This window comes from Vipera ursinii, assembly GCF_947247035.1.
Source record: "Vipera ursinii genome assembly, chromosome: 1".
Taxonomy (NCBI): domain Eukaryota; kingdom Metazoa; phylum Chordata; class Lepidosauria; order Squamata; family Viperidae; genus Vipera; species Vipera ursinii.
This window is the reverse complement of record NC_139512.1, coordinates 244,947,372-244,968,124: the sequence shown is the minus strand read 5'-3', so window position 1 is coordinate 244,968,124 and position 20,753 is coordinate 244,947,372. Positions and strand designations below refer to the sequence as shown.

Here is a 20,753-nt window from a genome sequence, read left to right as displayed (position 1 = left end):
AATGGTTGCTTCAGAAACAGAACCAAGTATTTTATTGCAAATACTTGTAACTGGCAGATCAAATGACATATTTTTTTAAAAAAATCTTTTTAAAAAATCTGATTTTTTTTAAAAAAAAATTCTGATATTTTGAATGCTAAGGATAACTGCAGTTTCAAACCTATTTGGGTACTAGACACTGTAATCAAATACACACACAGACTTGGTATTTCAACTTTAGAATGATCTACATACAAAAATATAACCTCATTTCAGTTGTGGAATAGTATTAGCCAGCAGTGGATAGGGATATTAGAAGCTTGGAAAATAACTCCCGCTACATCTAATACAGTTTTTGAGAAAATCATGCATAAAAACAAGACGAGGATCTGAGGTCAGGAAATAGTAATGACCCTGATGTATGTGATTTCTGAGATAATAACATTATCAGAATTTGTATTTTGCCGACTACTCTGCTATTGTGTAGAAGTAGCTCACCAACGCAGCAACAGAATCAACTACAAAAGGGCTATATAAGGAACGGACATTATCGGACTTGATGAACCCAACATTTTCAAGGAAACACAAGCACCCCCGGATCGCACACCACTGCAGCTCTGTCCCCCAAAATCATCTGCTGGAATTCCATCGTGGCACCATTTTTTAAGACCCGGAAAGTCGAGCCGTGTATTTACAACCGCGCGCGTGTTTTCACTTTCCGAGTCGCCGCGATCACTTTCCCTTACGTTAAAGCTAGCTTTTACGAACCACTTTCACTAGGAAGCGGAGGGGGAGGAGGAGGGGGAGAGAGAGAGAGGAGGGATCGTTTGCGACGAGCATCCGCACAAGAACGTAAACAGCCAACTCTTCTCTCTTGTTCCACTGCAGCGTCTGGAAAAAAAGAAAAAAAACGCGCGGGCGGGGATAGGCACCCCTGGGGGCCTTTTGAAAAACAACGCCCCCTCTTGAGGTCCGCAGGAGGGAGAGAGAGAGAGAGGGGGAGAGAGGGAGAGGGAGAGGGAGAGAGAGAGAGGGAGAGAGAGAGAGAGGGAGAGGGAGAGAGAGAGGGAGAGAGGGAGAGAGGGAGAGAGAGAGAGAGAGAGAGAGAGAGAGAGAGAGAGAGAGAAAGCCCGGCTTTCTGCTCCCCTTTCTGGGCGAGGTTGAGCAATTTAGGAGTATTGCTACCGTCCTGCAGACCTCCCTCCCAATTTTTTTTCCCTTATATATATTTTTTTCCCCCAACACCCCGGCAGACTCCGTTTAAGGACGGCCAGCAGAGCTACAAAAAAGGGACGGGGCCCCAACTTGAACCCTTTAGAAAAAGGGGGTGCAGCCGACAGACCACGCAGCCCCCCTCCCCCCGACCGCCTCTCATTGGCCTTCCCTCTGGAGAGGGAGCAAAGGAAGACGGCGCTCTTGATGGAGGGAGTCCCCTCCTCCTCCTCCTCCTCTTCTTCTTCTTTCCCCTTCTTTTCATTCAACAGGGAAGCCTTGAAGGCTACTTGGGGGCCGGGCGTTTATCCCGCCAAGGAAGGAAGGAAGGAAGGAAGGAAGGAAGGAAGGAAGGAAGGAAGGAAGGAAGGAAGGAAGCAGGTAGGGTTTTGCTTCTCCCAAGGTGGAGCCCCGCTCAAGGCCGGGAGAACCACTCGCTGCTTTTCCTTCCTTCTCGCTTGTCCCGCAGGAATAGGGGGAAAGATAGGAGCAGCTGCCGCCTCTTCGCGCCCCTCCTTCGTCTCAAGAGATTCCGGGCTGGCTAAGCTGGAGGCGTTGCCTTTTTGACTCCTCGTGGAGCGAAGATTTGTGCCAGCCAAGCTTGCTGATTGGTGGCTTTTCTTTTTTTTCCCCCCTTTTCTTTCCAAAGAAACCTGTCAAGAGCTTTCTTTTCCCCGCTAACAAACTTGCCAGGCTCCTCCGCCCGGCCAAACTGCGCCGGCTGGATGGAAAGCAGGGCACTCCAAAGGGAAAATACAAGCCGCTGACAAGAGAATCTGAGACCGGCCCCGCAACCTGACGCTTCCCCCCCCCCCCGTTTATTGGACGAGCCGCTTAGCTCCGCCTCTCGAGAGGGAACGAGTCGTGGTCCGGCGGCCGTGATTCCGCTTTCTCTTAGGTTGGCGTGGCCCGCCAGTCATTTTGAAGGACGGGCTGTTCTTTCTCCATTGGTCCTGCCCCTTTTCTCCCTCCTCCCCCTTGGCGCCTATTGATATTATTGGAGTGTGGAGCGAACCCGTCGGTCTGCAGTCGGAGACTCGCAGGCAGCAAATACGGAGAGCGAGCAAGCAAGCAAGCAGGGAAAGCGAGAAGGCAGCCGCCCAGCGCTGCGTAAGAGCCCCGCAAATTAAAACACATCGCGGCAGAAGCCCTTTAGATACGAAACCGAGCAGCAGGAAGCAGCCGAACCGACGCCAAGCGCAGTCTCTCCGAATGTATATGCAGATCCTTAGCTTTATTTAAATAGCTCCAGCTCACGCACCATGGTTTTTCCAACTAGGCTCCCTTCTTGGATTATTTTGTGTAACATCTGGCTGCTTCAGTTTGCACACACGGGGGAGGCACAGGCTGCAAAAGAAGGTAAGGTGATGCTGGCCACAAAGTTTATCGCTCTTTCCTCACCCCCCACCCCCCCAGCTACGAGGGCTTTTTCGGGACCGCTCCTCGAGATGGCAACTGCATGCCGCTTCTCCCTTGGCTCCCGCTGCAATCCAGATGAAAGGAGAGCGTCGGGCACCTTTCAGCCCCGTTGCCGAGCGCCTCCGCCTAGTTCCTTCCTTTCTTCCTTCCTTCCTTGAAGTCAACCGGCGTCCCCAGGCATTGCTAAAGGGACAGGTCAGGATCGCGCCCCCGAGTCTGTGTGTGTGTGTGTGTGTTTGCCTCCGAGACTCCGGCGCATTTTCTGAACTGGGTTAGCTGCACGTGATGAAAAGGTCTGGGAAGGCTTTGAATCTCCATATGTGCCAGTTAGTGAGGTGAGGTGTCGGGGGGGGGGGGAAGAGAAGAGGGAGAGTGGTGGTAGGATTCTCGGGTAGGCTCCTCTATCGCGGTTAATGTTATAGGTTGACAGATTTAACCCTCTCACCCCTCGAAAGACATCTGGCTACAAGGCGATTACCTCCCGGCTTCCGACACCGCCGGTGTTTGAAGTGGAGGGGGTGGGTGGGTGGGTGGGTGTCGGGTATAAAGCTAGCGACCTGCTCCAGGACTGCAGAGGAGTTTCGGCCCTAAGAATGAATTAGGGAGGGTGGGGAAAAGTAAGCTGTCTTTCTGGATAGCCACCCCTGTCACCTGTAAATAGCTAATAATAAAAGACCCATCTGTTCTTTTTGGGCTGGTGGTGTGATCGCATCTCGCAGGGCATGGAGTTAGCAAACGGAAGAAGCGCGGAGCGCAGCGCCCGCGACTGGAAATATTTGCATCACGTACGCAGATAACGCCGCGTATCTCTGTATAAATATGCCGCTTTCCTATGTACGATGAATATGCATTACAGTCTCACCACCTTCGGTGGGGTCGTCCTGTATATAATATGTTTCTATGTATAGACCGATCTATCGGCACATATATATATATATTTTGCGAGAGCAATCGGGGCTCCGAAAACCCCCATTAATGCCAGATCCGTTTTAAAAGGGACAGAGCTTTTGAAGGCAGTGTTTCTCGCCATAGGCAAAAGTCGTAGGCTTTCTTACTTGGGGAGAATCGAAACGACGTTAAGACCGATAAAGAGATTTTTTTTTGGGGGGGGGGGTTGAGACAGCCCACCCCGTCCCCGGTGACTTGTTTTTCCCCTTCTTTTTTGAGCTATGGGCAGCATAGAAAAAACAACAACAACACGCTTTTCACTATCAATTGGAAATGGGAAAGAGAGGCTCTCGGAGATGAAATAAGCGTTATTATACATAAAATGGAAGTCCATCTGCATGCGTATGGTGGGGGAATGGGATCAAGGGCTCTTGAAAACTTTATCTGAGAGATTAAATTTCTTACCTCGGGAAAGGAGAGGAGGAGGGTGAGAGGAGGCTGAAAACAAAACTCTGGAGTAGGGCGAGATATGCAAGAAAAAGCAAACAGCACCTTCCATCTGGAGTCCTGGAGTGTCCGTGGGAAGTAATTGAAGGTGTGTGATTTCACATATGCTGTGGTGCTAACTTTGCAATCGCCTGCTAATTTAGGAACTGGCTCTCATTTGGACTGGGCTCATCAAAGAAAGGAGTTTGCATAGGAAGGAGATCTGATCTCGTAAGAACTGTCACGTTTACCTGGGCAAGGCGGGCTCGCAAAACTTTCCAACTTTCGTAGTTGTTCTCGGCTCTGAATACCTCAGAAGGATCGATCGTCAGTTACCCGTAAATCTGCTTTCTTCCTCCTTTAGGAAGGAAAAAAAAAGTGCATGTGAGGGATCGGAGATCAGATTGTTTTTCCTTTTTTTTTTTTAAAGAGGGGTTAAGAAGCCCTCGTGAATGTGTGAATCAGCGAGCCAACGCTGAATGGGGCGAAGTAGAGGTTGGCAAAACCGAGGGTCACCTCCTCCATTGAAGTTACTCTGGCGGCGCTTTTTCCCTTAGGATCGGTATTTGTTTTCGCCTGTACACGAAGCCCCCCCGGCCGGTCTCAGGTGCTACGCTGGGAAAAGTGGAGTCAATGGCGGTGGAGGGATATGTGTGTGTGTGTTTTCTGTGTCTGTGTGAGACACACGCGAGAGAGATGCTTTTTAGCAGCTCAGTAAGGAGAAGCGCGGGAACTGGCCGCTTCTTGCAAGAGCACAGCCCAGAAAGGCGGGTTGTGTGTGTGTGGGGGGGGGGGATGAGAAATTCCGCGCTTTGCTCAGCGGGAAGAGGAAGCGTAGCCTGGGTGGAAAAAATGGTTTTCGGACACTTGGATGCTGCTCTCCCTTTGAACGGTAGGAGTAGTCAGGTGAGATTAGGACTCACTTCACCGCGCCCCCCCTGCTCCCCCCGGGAGAGACATCCTTTGTTATCTGCTTTCTCTTTGGGAACCTAAAGTTTCCTATGGCTGGGTTTATGGACTGGTATTTCCTTCATTATGTAGGCAGATTTCATTATTCTTTTAGAAGTGTGTTAACTAATATTGGCCTAAGTTGAGGAAATTAGTAGTAAGTAAGGGTTTCAGGCCACATGCATAGTGACACTCCCCAAGGAAATCGGAAGGGCATCCTTGCTGCTTTTTAAGCAAATACTCAGTGTGGCACTTTAGGTCTGAGGGAATCTGAGATTTCTTCCTGTCCATACTACTAGCCACTGTCTGCCCTTGCAGAGGGATAAAGATAAAGGCATGCATGACCCAAAACAGATTGCATGGCTTCCCCTCAGTTTTCAGTCACTGAAACTGAACTAACATTGGGCAGGGGAAGGCACTATGCTTTTCTGAAAAAAATTAAACATCTATCTAACTTGTTGGGTTATTCTGTCACATTGTGACTTTTCTGTGTAGTTTTGTCAGGAGAGAAAAACCTATATCTTCCCTTTAAGAAATCAGCATAACAAAATTATACATTGCTTTAGAGTAGCATTGTGAGATCCTGCCCTCTGATTTTTGGAGAAAGTTTGGTGTTGGTGAAAATGTGTGGTGCAGATCTGATAGGAGCTCCCCCACCCCACCCTCTCAATTTTCTGATAATGACTTGATTTGAGTTGTTTCAAAGGTCTCTGGTTTGAAAAGAAAAAAGTTCTGCTTAGAACCCTTAGCAGAAACTTTAGGGAACTTCACTGTCAAGAATAAATAAAAAGGATTCCTCAGCTCTTGCAAGAGAAAGTTGCTGTTCATCTTTCAGTATCATAGAAGAGAGTTTTACCTTTTTCAGCACACATTGATACTATTAAAATTATAGTTTTGCATGTTCAGGAAGATTAAAAAAGTTTTTACTTTTCACTTTGGAATTGGTTTAATTTGAGTACTATGAATGTGAAAAGTATTTCAAAATTACAATTGCTCTTCAGTCTGTTTCAGGGCCATGGAGTGGTTAACATGTAGAATGACTTTTCTTTAGCTGAACTTATTAGCCTGGTTTTTGAATAGCAACCCAATACATTTAACTCTTTTATCAATTTCTTTTAAAAACTGTTAACATCATAGAAAGAATCCCTTAGCTATCTGGATTAATTAGTGGTGTAATTATGTAGAAATGATGTTTTTTTGTATGAAGCCTAACTTTCTTCACTGAGAAAGCATAAAATGATATCAAAGGTACACGTGAGGTTTTCTCAGTATATTTTCACAATATGTAAGACTGCCACTCTTTATGCCTATTTGAAAATACCTTTGAAATCACTAACTTTTAACTTTTATATGCACGAGACCAGGTTATGATATAATCCTCTTTAACTACATTATTATTGTTATTATTAAGGTATTATAACATTAATGCTTAAGAAATCCAATCTTGAATATTCCATTTATTATAATCAAGGTTTGTTTTATATAGATTAAGGGTCAAATTTTACAATTACAAAAAGTATTTTAAATGTAAAACTGAGAACATCTATATATTTGTGCAAAGTGTTAATAGAATTTATTACTAACTAGTGTAATACATGCATATATTTTATATTAAATAGTTAATAGAAATATTTTTCTTAGTATGGTGGGTGACAAAATGTAGTTATGATAACAAATCATGAATAAATATTGGATTAATATAAATGGTTGACAAAATGATGCTGTTGAAATAATATTTTAATTATTAATTTGATTGTTAGCAGTTTCAGCACTGACCAACAGTTTGGGACATATAAAACAACAGAAGTAATGTGTCAACAAAGTTGTATAGTTTTGTTTAGATGCATTCTTTGCTGAATAAGTGAAAACTGAATATATCAATATTACTGATATACTAATCCTTATGTTGTAAATTTGAGTAAAAGTCAGAAAAGACTTTAAATATTACATTTCATTTAGAACAGTACATAAGTTGGTTTACTTAGGAAGTTTGTGTCATGAAATAAAGGTTGAATAGATTTCATTTTAAAAAGTTACTATTATAAAGGTATTCTAGTATAAAGGAGATCCCGGCCACTTCCTTTACATTTCCTTTGGTTTATATTACTTACTAAAGTATCCTTGTGAAATCAGTCACTTTTCAGTATGTTCAACCAGCTGCTAAGATATTAATTTATTCTTGAATAAAAACCTCGAGGTAAAGTAGTTTAATGCCCTTAACTTACACAATATCAACATGAGTGTACAATTCTTAAAATATTTTAATACATAGATTTTTTTTCTTTCAGTAATATTGCTGGATTCTAAAGCACAACAGACAGAGTTGGAATGGATTTCTTCTCCTCCCAATGGGGTAAGCATATCATTTAAATCAAAATCCAAAATCAGAATGAGTTACATTTTATTAATACATTATTAATATTTCAGGTGCATAAACATTCTTGTAAAGTTTCTAATTCAAGGCCAAATTTGCTTTAAGGCAGAAATTTGTATCTTTAATTGACAATTTTTCAAAGCAAGGTTATCTTGCTGATTTCTGAAAATATCCTTATGAATAATTGTTTCATTATTGCTTTAAATAATTAACTTTCAGACTTGGAACTCATTTACACTTACTGCTTCAGTTCTTAATATAGTAAGAATATTTGTAAAACCCTTGTGGCGAAGCGACAGAGTGTAATTTTGAATAATATATAATTATTTCAAAGATTATTTAAGTAGCTGTGATATCATACAACTGAATACATTAGGTTTAGAAACTGCAATCAAATAAGTACAGTATTTTCTAAATACTTCTTGAAGCTTGATTATTGTAAGTGGATTTCTACTGCCTATTATTTAGAGTAATTCATATTAATACAAGTTTCAAATAAAGGTTTATACAATCAAGCCTTTAATCTGGCACTTATAAGGAAATCTGGAACCAAAAGAAAGTGAATTCTGAGTGGGGATGTAGAAGTGTGACAAATCTTGCAAATAAAAAGAATGAAAACTTGAAAGTCTGTTGACTAAAAAGCAAGATCATAAAATCAATCCACACACTGGGTGGAAACAAGCCTAATCACTTTTGGAATGTATGAAACGTTAACTGAATGCTTAAATGAGAATTAACTTAAGTATTAGCACTTCACACTGAAGGAAGCCTTTTAAGAAGAGGATTAGAACAATTTCAGAATAAACTATGATAGTCCAGCTTTGAAACAATAAAAGCATATGCATGGTTCAGAGAGAGGGAGATAAAAAGTTGAAAAGTAAACCAAGTATAGCTCAAGGATGGGCAATGTCTGATAATTCACAATTGTGTGTAATCTACTTTTGGATGATCAAGGTTTGCAATGATGGGGTAGTGAAACCACTGGGTTTATTTTCTGCTTCTTTTTTAAAAAACAAAATTTGGTAAGGTTTTATTGATTTTTTAAAAAAATACTATTTTAAAATATTAAAGTTATTACAATATTTTAATAGTTTTGTAACATTTATTCATTGTAGTTGACAAGAAAGCAGCCATTGATTCTCAGCAACTCTAATAATTTGTGGGAGTTGCAGAAGATCTAGAAGGTTTCCATTCATCAAGGGTATATACTATACAGGCAATAGTTACTGACTGTTTATATTACACTTACAAATATGTCCTATTAAAAATCAGTGATCTGATTAATGGGTTTTTTAATATGCTTTCCATAGAATACAGTTCAGTAAAGAAAAAGTCTCTATACCTTTAGAGTGTAAATACTATGTATTGTGCTTAGTTAATAGTTGCATTCCTTGAATTATTAATAGTTAAGTGGCAAGTAAGAGTGAGCATGGTTTTAATGCCTATCGTAATTTATTAATTATTAAGTAATCAGGATTAATGTCTAAAACAGCTCCTTCCCTATCCTGGTACTGATGTTGCCTTTGTTTTCTTTCCTGGCATCAACTACGACTGTGTTTGATCAATAATGATTAATCAGTAGTGATTAATGTTAGGATTATAAAAGTATTTAATACAATTTACTGAAGAGAGAATCCGGAAAATAGCCATTATTATCAATGGTTATGTCAGTGTTGTAATGGCAATAATGGCATTAAGTCAGCTTTCCTTATTGCTTGAATTACAGGTGTACAGAGTCCTAAATAATCAATTGAACTTGCAAGACATCTAATATTTAGGACACAATGTAAAATTTACCAAACATTTTTATTATTATGCTACACAATTTTCAGTGGTATATCAGATACAACGATTATACTTAATATCAGCAAAACATTGCAAATATAATTAAATTTAACTCTAAATTCATATAGCTACTTTGAAAATTAGCCATATTAGTGGTTAAATATTTGCCGCTTTTGGTAATTCAACTTCAGTTTGTTTATACTAGAATGAAATATATTGACGATTTAAGATTTACTTGAGTAAATTTGAAATATAAAACTGATCTAATGTCAGTTAAAATTATTCAATTTTATTTGAAAATAGATTATTTCAGTATAAAAGGTTAGTCACGTTACATATAACCCATCCAAAATGTTACGATCATGCAATGGCTCATCCAAGATGGCATTTCATAATTTCAGGCTGTTTCAGGAAAAATAGTTATAAAAGTGAATTATAGGAATATTTTCTCATGTGAGTTTGCTAAAAAATTACTAAGGTTCAATTAGCTATTTCTTCATGTTTGGGACATTACTTTTATTAAGATTGAGGGTAATCTTACTTATGAAGTAACAATCTCATTACTTACAAGTACTGTTTATTTCTTTCAGGAAAAAAAGCTGGACTATATTCAATTATGTTTCTGTAATGACAGAACACTCTATAGTGGGCACTGGGTGGTGGTAGTGGTGGGAGATTGACGGAGTAAAAGAGAGCAAAATAAAGTTTTGTTCTGTGAACTCCATTTATGTAAAGTTATACGTGAGTCCATTTAAGAAGAAATAATATGGACCAGGAAACTGAATTGAGTCAGTTGAATGATTAAAAAACCCATGAATCAATAATTTAGATGTTGGCTAGTAAATAAAATGAGTAAATAGAGAATAAAACAATTAACTCAGAAATGGCTGTCTTTGTGATTAAGAGATTATGTGAAAATTTACTGTTCCTTTTTTTTCCTAAGGGAAAAAAAAACAAGATCACACTTTTTTTTTTAAAAAAAACTTGATAACTGATTTTGCCTGCATGTTAAATTTCTGACATTATAGTTAGAGAATTACATTTCTTGCACATAAGAGTTAGAAAATTTTGAGGATACATTATTTTCATATATCCCAAATTGATGCAACAGAAAACACTCATTTATAGAATTTTATGTATATATGTACACACGTTGGTAAAGGCTCCAATAAAGTTTACCATGCCCTACAATCAACTTGGAATCCTATTGTTTCTGGAGCTGGCCAGTAGAGTTCCATGTGATTTTTCTCTCTACCAAATGGATTTAAATTTTAGTCCTTAGAAAATACAGTTGAAACACTATAGAACAATTGTTGGAATAGATTTGAATACTCAACTGAAATTTTAAAATAACCCTTCTTAAGAAGCTGGCGGAAAATGAAATAAATTTTCTTATGTTGAACCACTTATTTTGGACCTGGGCTTATACAGCAATAATAGTTTACCTCAATAAAAGAATGTGACCCATTGTTTAGAGAATTGCTACTGCAATATTTTGGAAGTTCTTCCACATTGACTATACTGTTGTCTAAGCAGTATGCTAATTTCATGTTTTTAACATTTTCCTTTATTTACAGACTTTGTAGAGTGGAAAGATACTACGATCACCATATTGGTTGTTCACACTAGAATTAACACTTTAAATTAGGGACATTTAATACGTGCCACTGTTACATCGGCTCTCTGCCTATAAAATTATTCTATTAGGCATTGGATCGTATCCTTCCCTTTCATTTTTTAAAAAAAGTTTCTCATTCCATGCTAAAAAATGTAAGCTGTTAAAACATATGCTATTGGTCACTGGTAACCAAAAACAACTTAATATATGTTAATTATCACTTGATTATAGTACATAATATTGTACTATATTTGTTGTCTAATTTTTCTTTATTAGAAAGGTTTATCTCAGTATGGATAACTATGATCTAATTTTTCAGTGGGAAGAAATTAGCGGACTGGATGAGAACTACACGCCTATACGAACATACCAGGTATGCCAAGTCATGGAACCCAACCAAAATAACTGGCTACGGACTAACTGGATCACGAAAGGCAATGCACAAAGGATTTTTGTAGAACTAAAATTCACTCTGAGGGATTGTAATAGCCTTCCTGGAGTCCTGGGGACATGTAAAGAAACGTTCAACTTGCATTATTATGAAACAGACTATGACACTGGAAGGAGTATCAGAGAAAGCCAATATGTAAAAATAGACACTATTGCAGCTGATGAAAGCTTTACTCAAGGTGACCTGGGGGAGAGAAAAATGAAACTTAATACAGAAGTGAGAGAGATCGGACCTCTGTCCAAGAAAGGATTCTACCTTGCATTTCAGGATGTAGGGGCTTGCATTGCTCTGGTTTCTGTCAAAGTGTACTATAAGAAGTGCTGGTCCATTATTGAGAACTTAGCGATTTTTCCAGACACAGTAACTGGGTCAGAGTTCTCCTCCTTAGTTGAGGTCCGAGGAACTTGCGTCAGTAGTGCGGAAGAAGAAGCTGAAAACTCTCCTAGAATGCATTGCAGTGCAGAGGGAGAATGGTTAGTGCCAATTGGGAAGTGTATCTGCAAAGCTGGCTTCCAGCAAAAAGGAGACACGTGCGAACGTAAGTAGAAAACATATTTACATAGTTGCTCTTTTACTGCTTTTAACAAATGCCTCTTTAATGGAAGTGTTGCCTTACTTAATTCATAGAAGCCAGAAATTAGAGTGTCAGACAGTAAAGAAACAAATTCTGTTCAGGAATGGAAATCGATAATTGGATGTTGCATTTAGAAAAGCCATTAAAGTAACTGTCAAGCCAAACAGTAGTTTACCTTTCCTAATGCTATTACATACATGGAGTCACATAACATTTTATAAGGGAGAGGCCAAAAAAACTATTTAGTACTTAATGATTCTTTAAAATAACACTTGAGAAAAGTATGTCTTGCAGAGAGGATATCATTAATAATCCAAATATTACTTGCAGTATATTCAGTAGCTAATTTGGCAAACTGTGCGGAAACTTTTTAAAGTATAATGTGTTTCTGATTAACATACTGAAAAGCAGCTCAGGGTGTAGTATTGATAGGAAACCTAAGGATACGTGGAATTTTTTTTAAAGGAAAAAGGAGCGCAATAAATAGTTTCTCACATCTGAAATCTTGGGATAGATAGATTGCACAGGCAGCAGTACCTCTTTTCCTCCCTTCTACTTTTGCAGCCCTTGATATGCTGTAAAAGTTTAGATGATTTCCAAAGCAGATTTTGAATTAAGACAGGAATTGCAAACTATAGAAAGGCATACTTTATTTTCGTCTGCGAAATCACTTCTATCATTGGAACCAAATTGTTGGATCCTTTATCTGGAAGAAGGAGATAAAATTTGATTTGAAAGACTGTTTCCAGAAATTAGATATCTCACCAGTTGTGTATAGATACTATTTGTCAAGGACTGATAAAATGCTGTGTGGACAAGGGGCACAAATATACCTGTTTAGGATAAACATTGAACTTTAGATATGTTGGGGATTGCTTTCCAAGAAATGCCAGACTAAATTGAATGTATAATAATGGGTTTGATTAGTGTTGCCATGTATAATTTTCTCTTTTTGTCCCATTAAAACATCAATTTGATAACTTCTGAAAGTCACAGAAAGCTTGGATTTTGAACTTTTTGACATAAAGTTATGGTTATCAACAGTGAAGAATAGATGTTTTATTAGCTATTTACCATTGATCTGATTGGTGATGGAAGAGATGGGTAGGGTAATTTCAATGAAGATATCTGTCATGAAAAATATTTTCTGTGACATATGGGTAGTAACCCATATGTTTTAGCAACCACAATTAGGACCAGCAACTTGCTAGGTGAAATTGCTGTGCTTATGATCTTATTTCAGCTTTGTTTTAAAAACCAGCAAATGCAAGGATTGATCATAAAATTTATTTTTTCATCACCTCTGTAACTGCAAATGGTGGCTAAACAAAGCAGTTGCTAAATGAGGACTTCTTATACTGTTGCTGGCTTTCTTCATTCTTGCTTTTCAAACTCAAAACAGATCTGTTAGCATTGGAGAACAGCTAAATATTAAAAAGGATATTTCAAATATTGAAAAGCTACCCCTGTAAATTAGTTCAATGTCTACATCCTGATTCTGCTTAAAATACTTGAATAATGCTGTGTCCATCGCATTTCATGATGAGAGTTCATTTTCCCAACCAATCTTTAATCTTTTTTAAACTGATTTTGCAGTGATCAAAATACTGTATAATAGCACTCCAAACGTTATTGTTTAGAAAAACTTGTTAGAATTAAAAATTAAACAGAAGATTGATGGAGATACAGCTGTTATGATTAGAATTCAAGTAAATTGTTTATTAAATAGGGTTCTTAATTTTAAACTTCAGTGATGTCAACTGAAGCATTAAATGATAACTTGCAGTTGAGTGTCTCTCTCTGTGTTCATTTTGTAAGAATACTTCTCATGCCGGCTTGCTGCCAGAGAAACTGCTAAAAGAATATATTCTGTTGGAAGCGTTCCAGAATTGAGGGAGGGAAGAGATTTTAACATTTCTGTTCTTTCAAAAACAGATCTTGGTAAAAGTTTCAAAATAAAGTTGTTTTTTAAAAACAGATCTTGGTAAAAGTTTCAAAATAAAGTTGTTTTTTTACATTTGTTGTGAGAAATATGAGATTAGTAGCTACTACCTATATTAAAATGTAAGCTAACTAAAATTTGAGGCACATATCTTTCATTAATTCCTTGGCTCTGATAGGACTTTCTCAGTGATAGCATTAATGGTTAAACAGGTGGTGAAAAATGGATGCTGTATAATGATAGCATTCATGGTGAAACTGGTAGTTTTGAGACAATCATGGGATCAAATTTGTTATAAACCTAATCCTACTATTAATTCAGTTGAATATTTTGTTTTTGTCAGACTTTGTAGAACAACCAAAAATTAAATTGTTCTGTGATTTTTTTTAGTCTTTAATTGATTTGTAAGCTTTGCATTTTGTGCACAATATTTTCACTCTAATATAAAATATGAATCATATAAAAATGAATGTTTGCACTGTAGTTCAGGCTCTGACATTTTAATTTCCGTATGCATTTACTCTGATCTACATATATTTCAAATCAGCTTTTTGACTTTGCAAAATTAATAATCTATTCCGAGAAAAAACACACACAGCCATAGAGCCTGATTTAACCTTCTCCTCCCGAAAAGTAATTAAAATCTAACTTTTGATGTTGCAAAATGTAACATTGTTCCTGATTCTTGAGGAAGGATGACAAAAGAAAACATTTTCTTTGTAATTTCCTTTTATGAATTAGGTAATTAAGTAAAATGAGATCTAAAACTCAAGTACATTTCAGTAAATGATATATGTATTTGTGCGTGTTGAGTGTGTGTGTGTGTGTGTGTTTAGGCTAGTTGTCCACAGAATTAGTTTTGTAATACTCAAATATTTATTTGCAAATTACCACATATCCTAAGGCAGTTTCCAAACTACATGAATAATATCAAACTAAAATATAACTATATATTTAAAAATCCTGGTTCAAAAGCATATTTTCAAAGTTTATTGAAAAGCTTTATTAAAGGCTTAAAACAACATTAATTGTTATGCTTTTGTAAAGGAAATGTGATCCTTTAGCAAAGAACTAAAATTACATGATTCCAACCTGTCTCTATATGAAAGCACCAGCAACCAAGCAAAGCTCTGCAGTGCTAATAAATAGTAGAGATAAAGATTAAATAGATATTTACGTACTTAGGTAGCTCAGATGTAACATTTATTTTATCACCATGGTTTTGTATGTTGCTAGAATCAAATCAACAAATGTTAACGTTGCTGTAGTATACTTTTTTAGGGTGCTGTTGCGCTATATAAACCACTGTTGGGTGCGATGTATTACAATATGCAGACTTAGAGAGCATTAACATTTACACAAATTTAACCATTTTGCATATAAAACATTGTGAGATAAAACTAAAATATTGCATTCACTGAAAGTATTAACTAAATGTATTGAAAGGAGTATATATTCAGAAAAGATAATTTTTCTATCTCTGATTTTATTTGATCAAAATGCAACTTCTGATGTACATTCCATTATATTAACCGTGCTGTTTTGCCTCTTGCATTGTATTCAACCTTTAAGGGTTTTGATGGCCAAATATTTATAAGCTATACATGGGGATAGTTGTGGAAAAGTTTGCAGAAATTTCTTTTCAAATACAAAATAGAACTTGTTGTTTAGTATTGCATCTATCTAGTAAGGCAAGCCAGCTATCCCATCCTAATTTCTTTGACTTTTCCCCAGTCACTACAGTATTTTTCTCTCTCTCCACCTCTCTCCCTCCCTCCCTCCCTCCCTCCCTCCCTCCCTCCCTTTCTCTCTCTCTCTCTCTCTCTCTCTCACAACACACACACACACACACAAAGAATCAAAAAGAAATGTCACCATTAAAAGAGAAGGAACTTTCCTAATACAAATAGATTAAATAGTAATATTCTTTAGATTTAATAAGTATATTAATTCTAGATATATTTCTGTTATTGATAATAATGTTTCTGGAAGATATTTCTGCAAATGTAATTCTCAAATAAATTGAAATTTGGGGAAATACTGTACCCTAAGATTACTTTCTCACTGGTAGAACTTTCATTGTACTATATTCTATAATATATAATTAACATAAAATTTTAAAGTTAAAATTAATGAATTGGTTTATTTTTTGTTATGTGAATGAAGAACCTGTAGTCCATTCTTTTGTTACTTAAAAATAAAAAAATAATATCAAATTGCTCATACACAGTTATATAATACTAACTATTCATGACACATTGGGTTAATTGATTTTCAGTTGTGTTATCATTTCACAGATGTTGACTTACCTAAACACATAAACAGAATGACCATGGGTGGGCAAAAAAGCAATAGAAGAGAGAACAATTTCCATCTTTCATCTAGCCTCCCTACTGACTTTTTTTGTGGAAAGCTTGCACAAAACAACCTGTTTGGATAAGTCTCCCCCACCAGGAACTCTCCCCCCAATCTCTTTATATACATGCCATGTAGGCCACTTGCATATCCTTGTGTAGCTTTCCCAAACCATACAACAACCTTGTGTACCCATCCTCACTTTTGTTCACCCTTCCAGACTTGCATCCTTGTGATCTTGCCTAACTGCTCTACCCTTGCACACCGTCCCTGACCCTTGTCACATCTCTCAGGCACCCTATTACTTCCCCACCCAGCGACATCAACTTAGTTGCCTGCTGGCCTTGGACTTGCAACTTCCTGCCACTTCCGCACTGACTTTGTACTTTGCTTGGTGGAAACAGGGAGTATTGAAAATGACTATCAAATGATCATGGCAGTACATTGGTACTGAAGTGGCCACAACTTTTTCAAATTGCATTCCCATGGGAGTCATTGGTCATGGATTTCTGTAAGTTTGCACATTTGTTACACTGGTTTGAAAATAGTCATCCTATAATGTACTGGTTCACCCAGTTGAAGGTTACAAACAGACAAACACAAATGTTTTAGTAGTATAGAGACTTCATATATTTCAAAGATTTGTGTCTGTGTGGATTATGATACATCAAATTTAGCAGCAGAGAGCCCGTGTCATATGTTTGTGTTACATTTCTTACTAGAAATTAGGAGATCATGAATTGAATGATTTTGGACTGATCACTCACTCTCAACAGTAGGAAGAAGGTAGTGACAAACCACTTTTGAAATTATTGCCAAGAAAACTGATGAATTTATCCAGGCTGTTTCCAGGAGTCAAGATTGACTTGAATTGGATTTTTAATAATTTTATTGATTGATTGATTGATTGATTGATTGCTACCCATCTTGCTCCAAGGTGACCCTGGGTGGCTTATAAGATTAAAAGCAATAAATCTGTTACACACACACACACACAAACACACACACACACACACATATATGTATATAATAACCAAAATATACGCCAGTTCATGGTATGCCTTTGTGATTTCTTTTTCCTTATTATTAAGGAACATCTTGTCTATTTGACTTTATGTGATATTTTAATTTTTCAGTACCAGATTTTTTCACTGTATTTCTGAACTGTCTGTTCTGAACTGATGGAAAAATATAGTAAAAAAAAATTAGCAATGAACAACTGGATTATATGAAGTAAAATGAGCAAGTGTAGGTGAGGATTTTACATACTAATTTTCTTCCTTTTTTAAATGAAGGAACTTCACAATGTTCAGAAAAATGTTCCAAATCAGTTTGGAATGTACAAATTAGGTCATTTCACAGTCAAAAGTGAACTAAATGAATTCTGCACAGAACCCTATTTACTTCAACCAGTACAGTGGGACATTGGTACTCATTAATTGGTTCTGGGAGGCACAATGAGTACCAAAAATGATGAATACCAAATATTTTTTTCCCATAAGGAATAATGTAGTGAGTCATAAGGCAGCTGACACCAACAAGTTCTAGCTTGTGCATTGAGTACCAAACAAACACTGAGCACTGGGTCACAATGTTTTTGTCAAAATGCAAATTTGATGAGTTTCAAAGCAGTTAAGTACCAAGATGCCACTATATATGTTGCCATTGTTTTTATCTCGTGAAAACTACAGTTACATGTAATCTAACTGTGGGTCATTAAAGTGACAAATGCTCCATGTCCTCATTTGAGTTGCACAGAATGGACTTTGGCCTGAACCTCTAGCATGGCGTCTTCCCTAGGTTTCACAAGGATTTTGCACCAGATTTTCCTCTAGTACTGATATATGTCCAAACACCAGACATTACCAATAGTATCTCTGGAACCCTCATAGACTCTAGAAAGATTTGCTCATAGGAATTGCTTAGAAAACAAAATGGTCAGGGCAGATAAACTGAAGTGATACATAAAATCATCTTACACAGAACTAATAAGGATAGTAGAGGACAACCTCATTAATTTGCTCTAGCGTAAATGAGCATTCGATTTTTAGATTGACCTGACCACACAGCCAATATGATGCTTTTACAAGTTGGAGCATAGAACCTGACCTATTTGATTGGGGTGGGGGATGGGGGGAAACTGGCAAAAGAAAGGATGAATTTGAAAATGGGTCAAATTTTCAACAGGAAAAAAAATCAGATATTTTCTGCCAGTATATCCCAATGGTAGACACAATTGAACTCAATGCACTTACTAAATGTAAAGAATGTTGCTATTTCCTCCATTCTTAGTCTCTGTTACTACAGTGCTGGAAAGAATTCTAGAAGCTGTCCTGTTTAGTTTTGGTAACTTGTTTTGCTTTCTTTTCTAATGCAAGCATGTTCAAAATTATAGGACTATAGTATGAAACTAATTTTGAATTCTATCAAGTCAGATGAGATTTATAATTATATGCCACCTGTAAATTTGTTGCCTGGAATCTAGTTAATCTGAATTTTTGAATGAAATGTCAAGTATCAACCCAGTCTTACCTGTTGTAGATGAAATATTTTCTTGTCATACTTGCTCTTCATAATATTGACTCTTCTCTTACCATTGGGGGTGGCGTATTTTCGGTCCATTAATGGTGACTATATGCATTGGAATCTCATCCAATGTCTTTGGCAGTGGGAGGCAAAAAGAATACACTTGTCAAATTGTAAGATTTTTTTTTGGAATTTAAATTATGTACATCTTTTTCATATTATTGTTCAATTTTTATATCAGCTAATATAATATAATTTTTGAAGTAGTTAAGCGTTGAATTATGTAGATTGGAAAGAGTATTTCCTCCTAAGACTGCATATTTTGTATATTATTTTTTCATTGTTTTTCATTTAAAAATAGCTCATCGTATCTTTAAATAACTGGCATTTAATGTAACAGCCTTCTCCCCTGTGTTTGTTTATAGATACCGATATTCCAGGAAGGTAAATAACAATACCATTGAATTGTCTTATGTATGTGGCCTTTCCTCTTCAAAATAAAAGTACTCACAATTTTTTAAAAATGGTGTGCAATATAAAGTTTTGTCCTAAGTTGTATATGTTGATTGTTTAAATTAATTAAGTTAACATAGTTAGACTTAAGGTAGGAGACATAATTACCGTAGAATTTGGAATATAAATTTTTATGTCAGATGTTTTCAACAGCAAGAGTTTTATTCCTATATTGGAAAACTAAAAACAATTGTATACAGACAGACTTATTATAACCTTAACATAAACAATGCCCCCTTGAGGACCACCCGAAGGCTTCAACTGGTGCAGAATTCAGCCGCGCGAGTTTTGATGGGAGCTTCCCAATACTCCCGTGTAACACCTCTTCTCTGTGAGCTACATTGGCTTCCGGTTGCCCTTTGGGTGAGATTCAAGGTGCTGGTAATGACCTATAAAGCCCTAAATGGCTTGGGTCCGGACTATCTAAGGGAACACCTGCTGCCGGCATCATCTTCCCATTGTCCTGTGCGCCCCCACAGGGAGAGCCTTCTCAGGGTACCGCCGGTTAATGAATGCTGGTGGGTTATTCCCAGGGGAAGGGCGTTCTCTGTGGGTGCGCCTGCCCTATGGAACCAACTACCACGGAACTTAGGACTGCCCCCGACCTTCGCTCATTTCGCCGGGACCTGAAAACTTGGCTCTTTGATCTGTTTGGTCCAGACTGTGGGGTTGTTAATTTAACTGGGTTTTAGATTTACTCTTGGGGCTTGAATTTAATTTAATTGTTTTAATTGATTTTAATTTTTGTATTTCATGGTTTTAACTGCCCTGTAAACCGCCCTGAGTCCTACAGGAATAGGGCGGTATACAAATTCAATAAAATAAATAAATAAATTAAATAACATTCCATTTTTCCTCTCCTATAATATTAGCACCTCTGTACTGCATAAAAGAAAATATAGATCTTTGTTTTTAATGTTAGATTTTTGCATGTTTATATTTAATGTTTATGTTTAATTTTATAAGATACAGCACATTCATTATTAATTAGTGCTGAATCAATAAACTACATCAGATGCTTGTCAAAAACTGGAGGTTAAGAAAATATTGACATTGATTGATGAACATGCCATGTGACTATATATCATTTGGCCATGAATAAATTGCATCATTTGGGCATCGTTTGTAACTGAATCTATTGGGCATGAATATGGGTAGTCATTTGGGCATGAATCCAATGCAACATGGCTCTGAATATTTGACAATAATTCTTTGCCCGAGTTATCTCAAGTATAAACAAAATTTGCCTGAAACCAGAAGTTTATAAAACCATTGTCCTTTATTAAGAAAAATGTTTATTTTACTTGGCAAATGAGATAAAACATGGTAAAATGAGAATCCAGAGAGGAAATTTAATATCGGTGAAACAGGGTAATGTAGATGTGCAGAGAATACATTTGATTCTGTGTTTCAATTTTACGTTTTAAATGAAGCAAATAGGATTACCTACTAGGAGCAGTTCTTTTTGGCATGGACTTTGGAAAGAATGCAATCCACAGGCACTGCACTGCATCATGGAATTTTCCTTTCTTTATATTATTATAGTTGGCATTGGGCATTTTAACCTATCAATTAAGGATCTCTCTGGATCAATTAATTATAACTTGAAAGAACTTGCACCTCTTGGGACAGCCTCTTATTGCCGTGCTGTGGGGCTAATCACTCTGTGAACATCGGTAGAAA

The 20,753-nt window shown here is 37.2% G+C and overlaps 1 protein-coding gene across 2 annotated transcripts in view; it reads left to right on the top strand.

The window, feature by feature from the left end:
- Positions 1-2,238: 2,238 nt before the first annotated feature.
- The window catches only part of EPHA7 (EPH receptor A7), a 178,847-nt gene continuing 160,332 nt past the window's right edge, over positions 2,239-20,753 (top strand). For both annotated transcript variants that reach the window (XM_083348159.1, XM_083348160.1), the window contains exons 1-3: positions 2,239-2,550; positions 7,221-7,285; positions 11,029-11,698. In XM_083348159.1, coding sequence (XP_083204285.1) covers positions 2,454-2,550; positions 7,221-7,285; positions 11,029-11,698 — 832 coding nt within the window. In that variant the 5' untranslated portion in view covers positions 2,239-2,453. The remainder of the gene's footprint in view (positions 2,551-7,220; positions 7,286-11,028; positions 11,699-20,753) is intronic.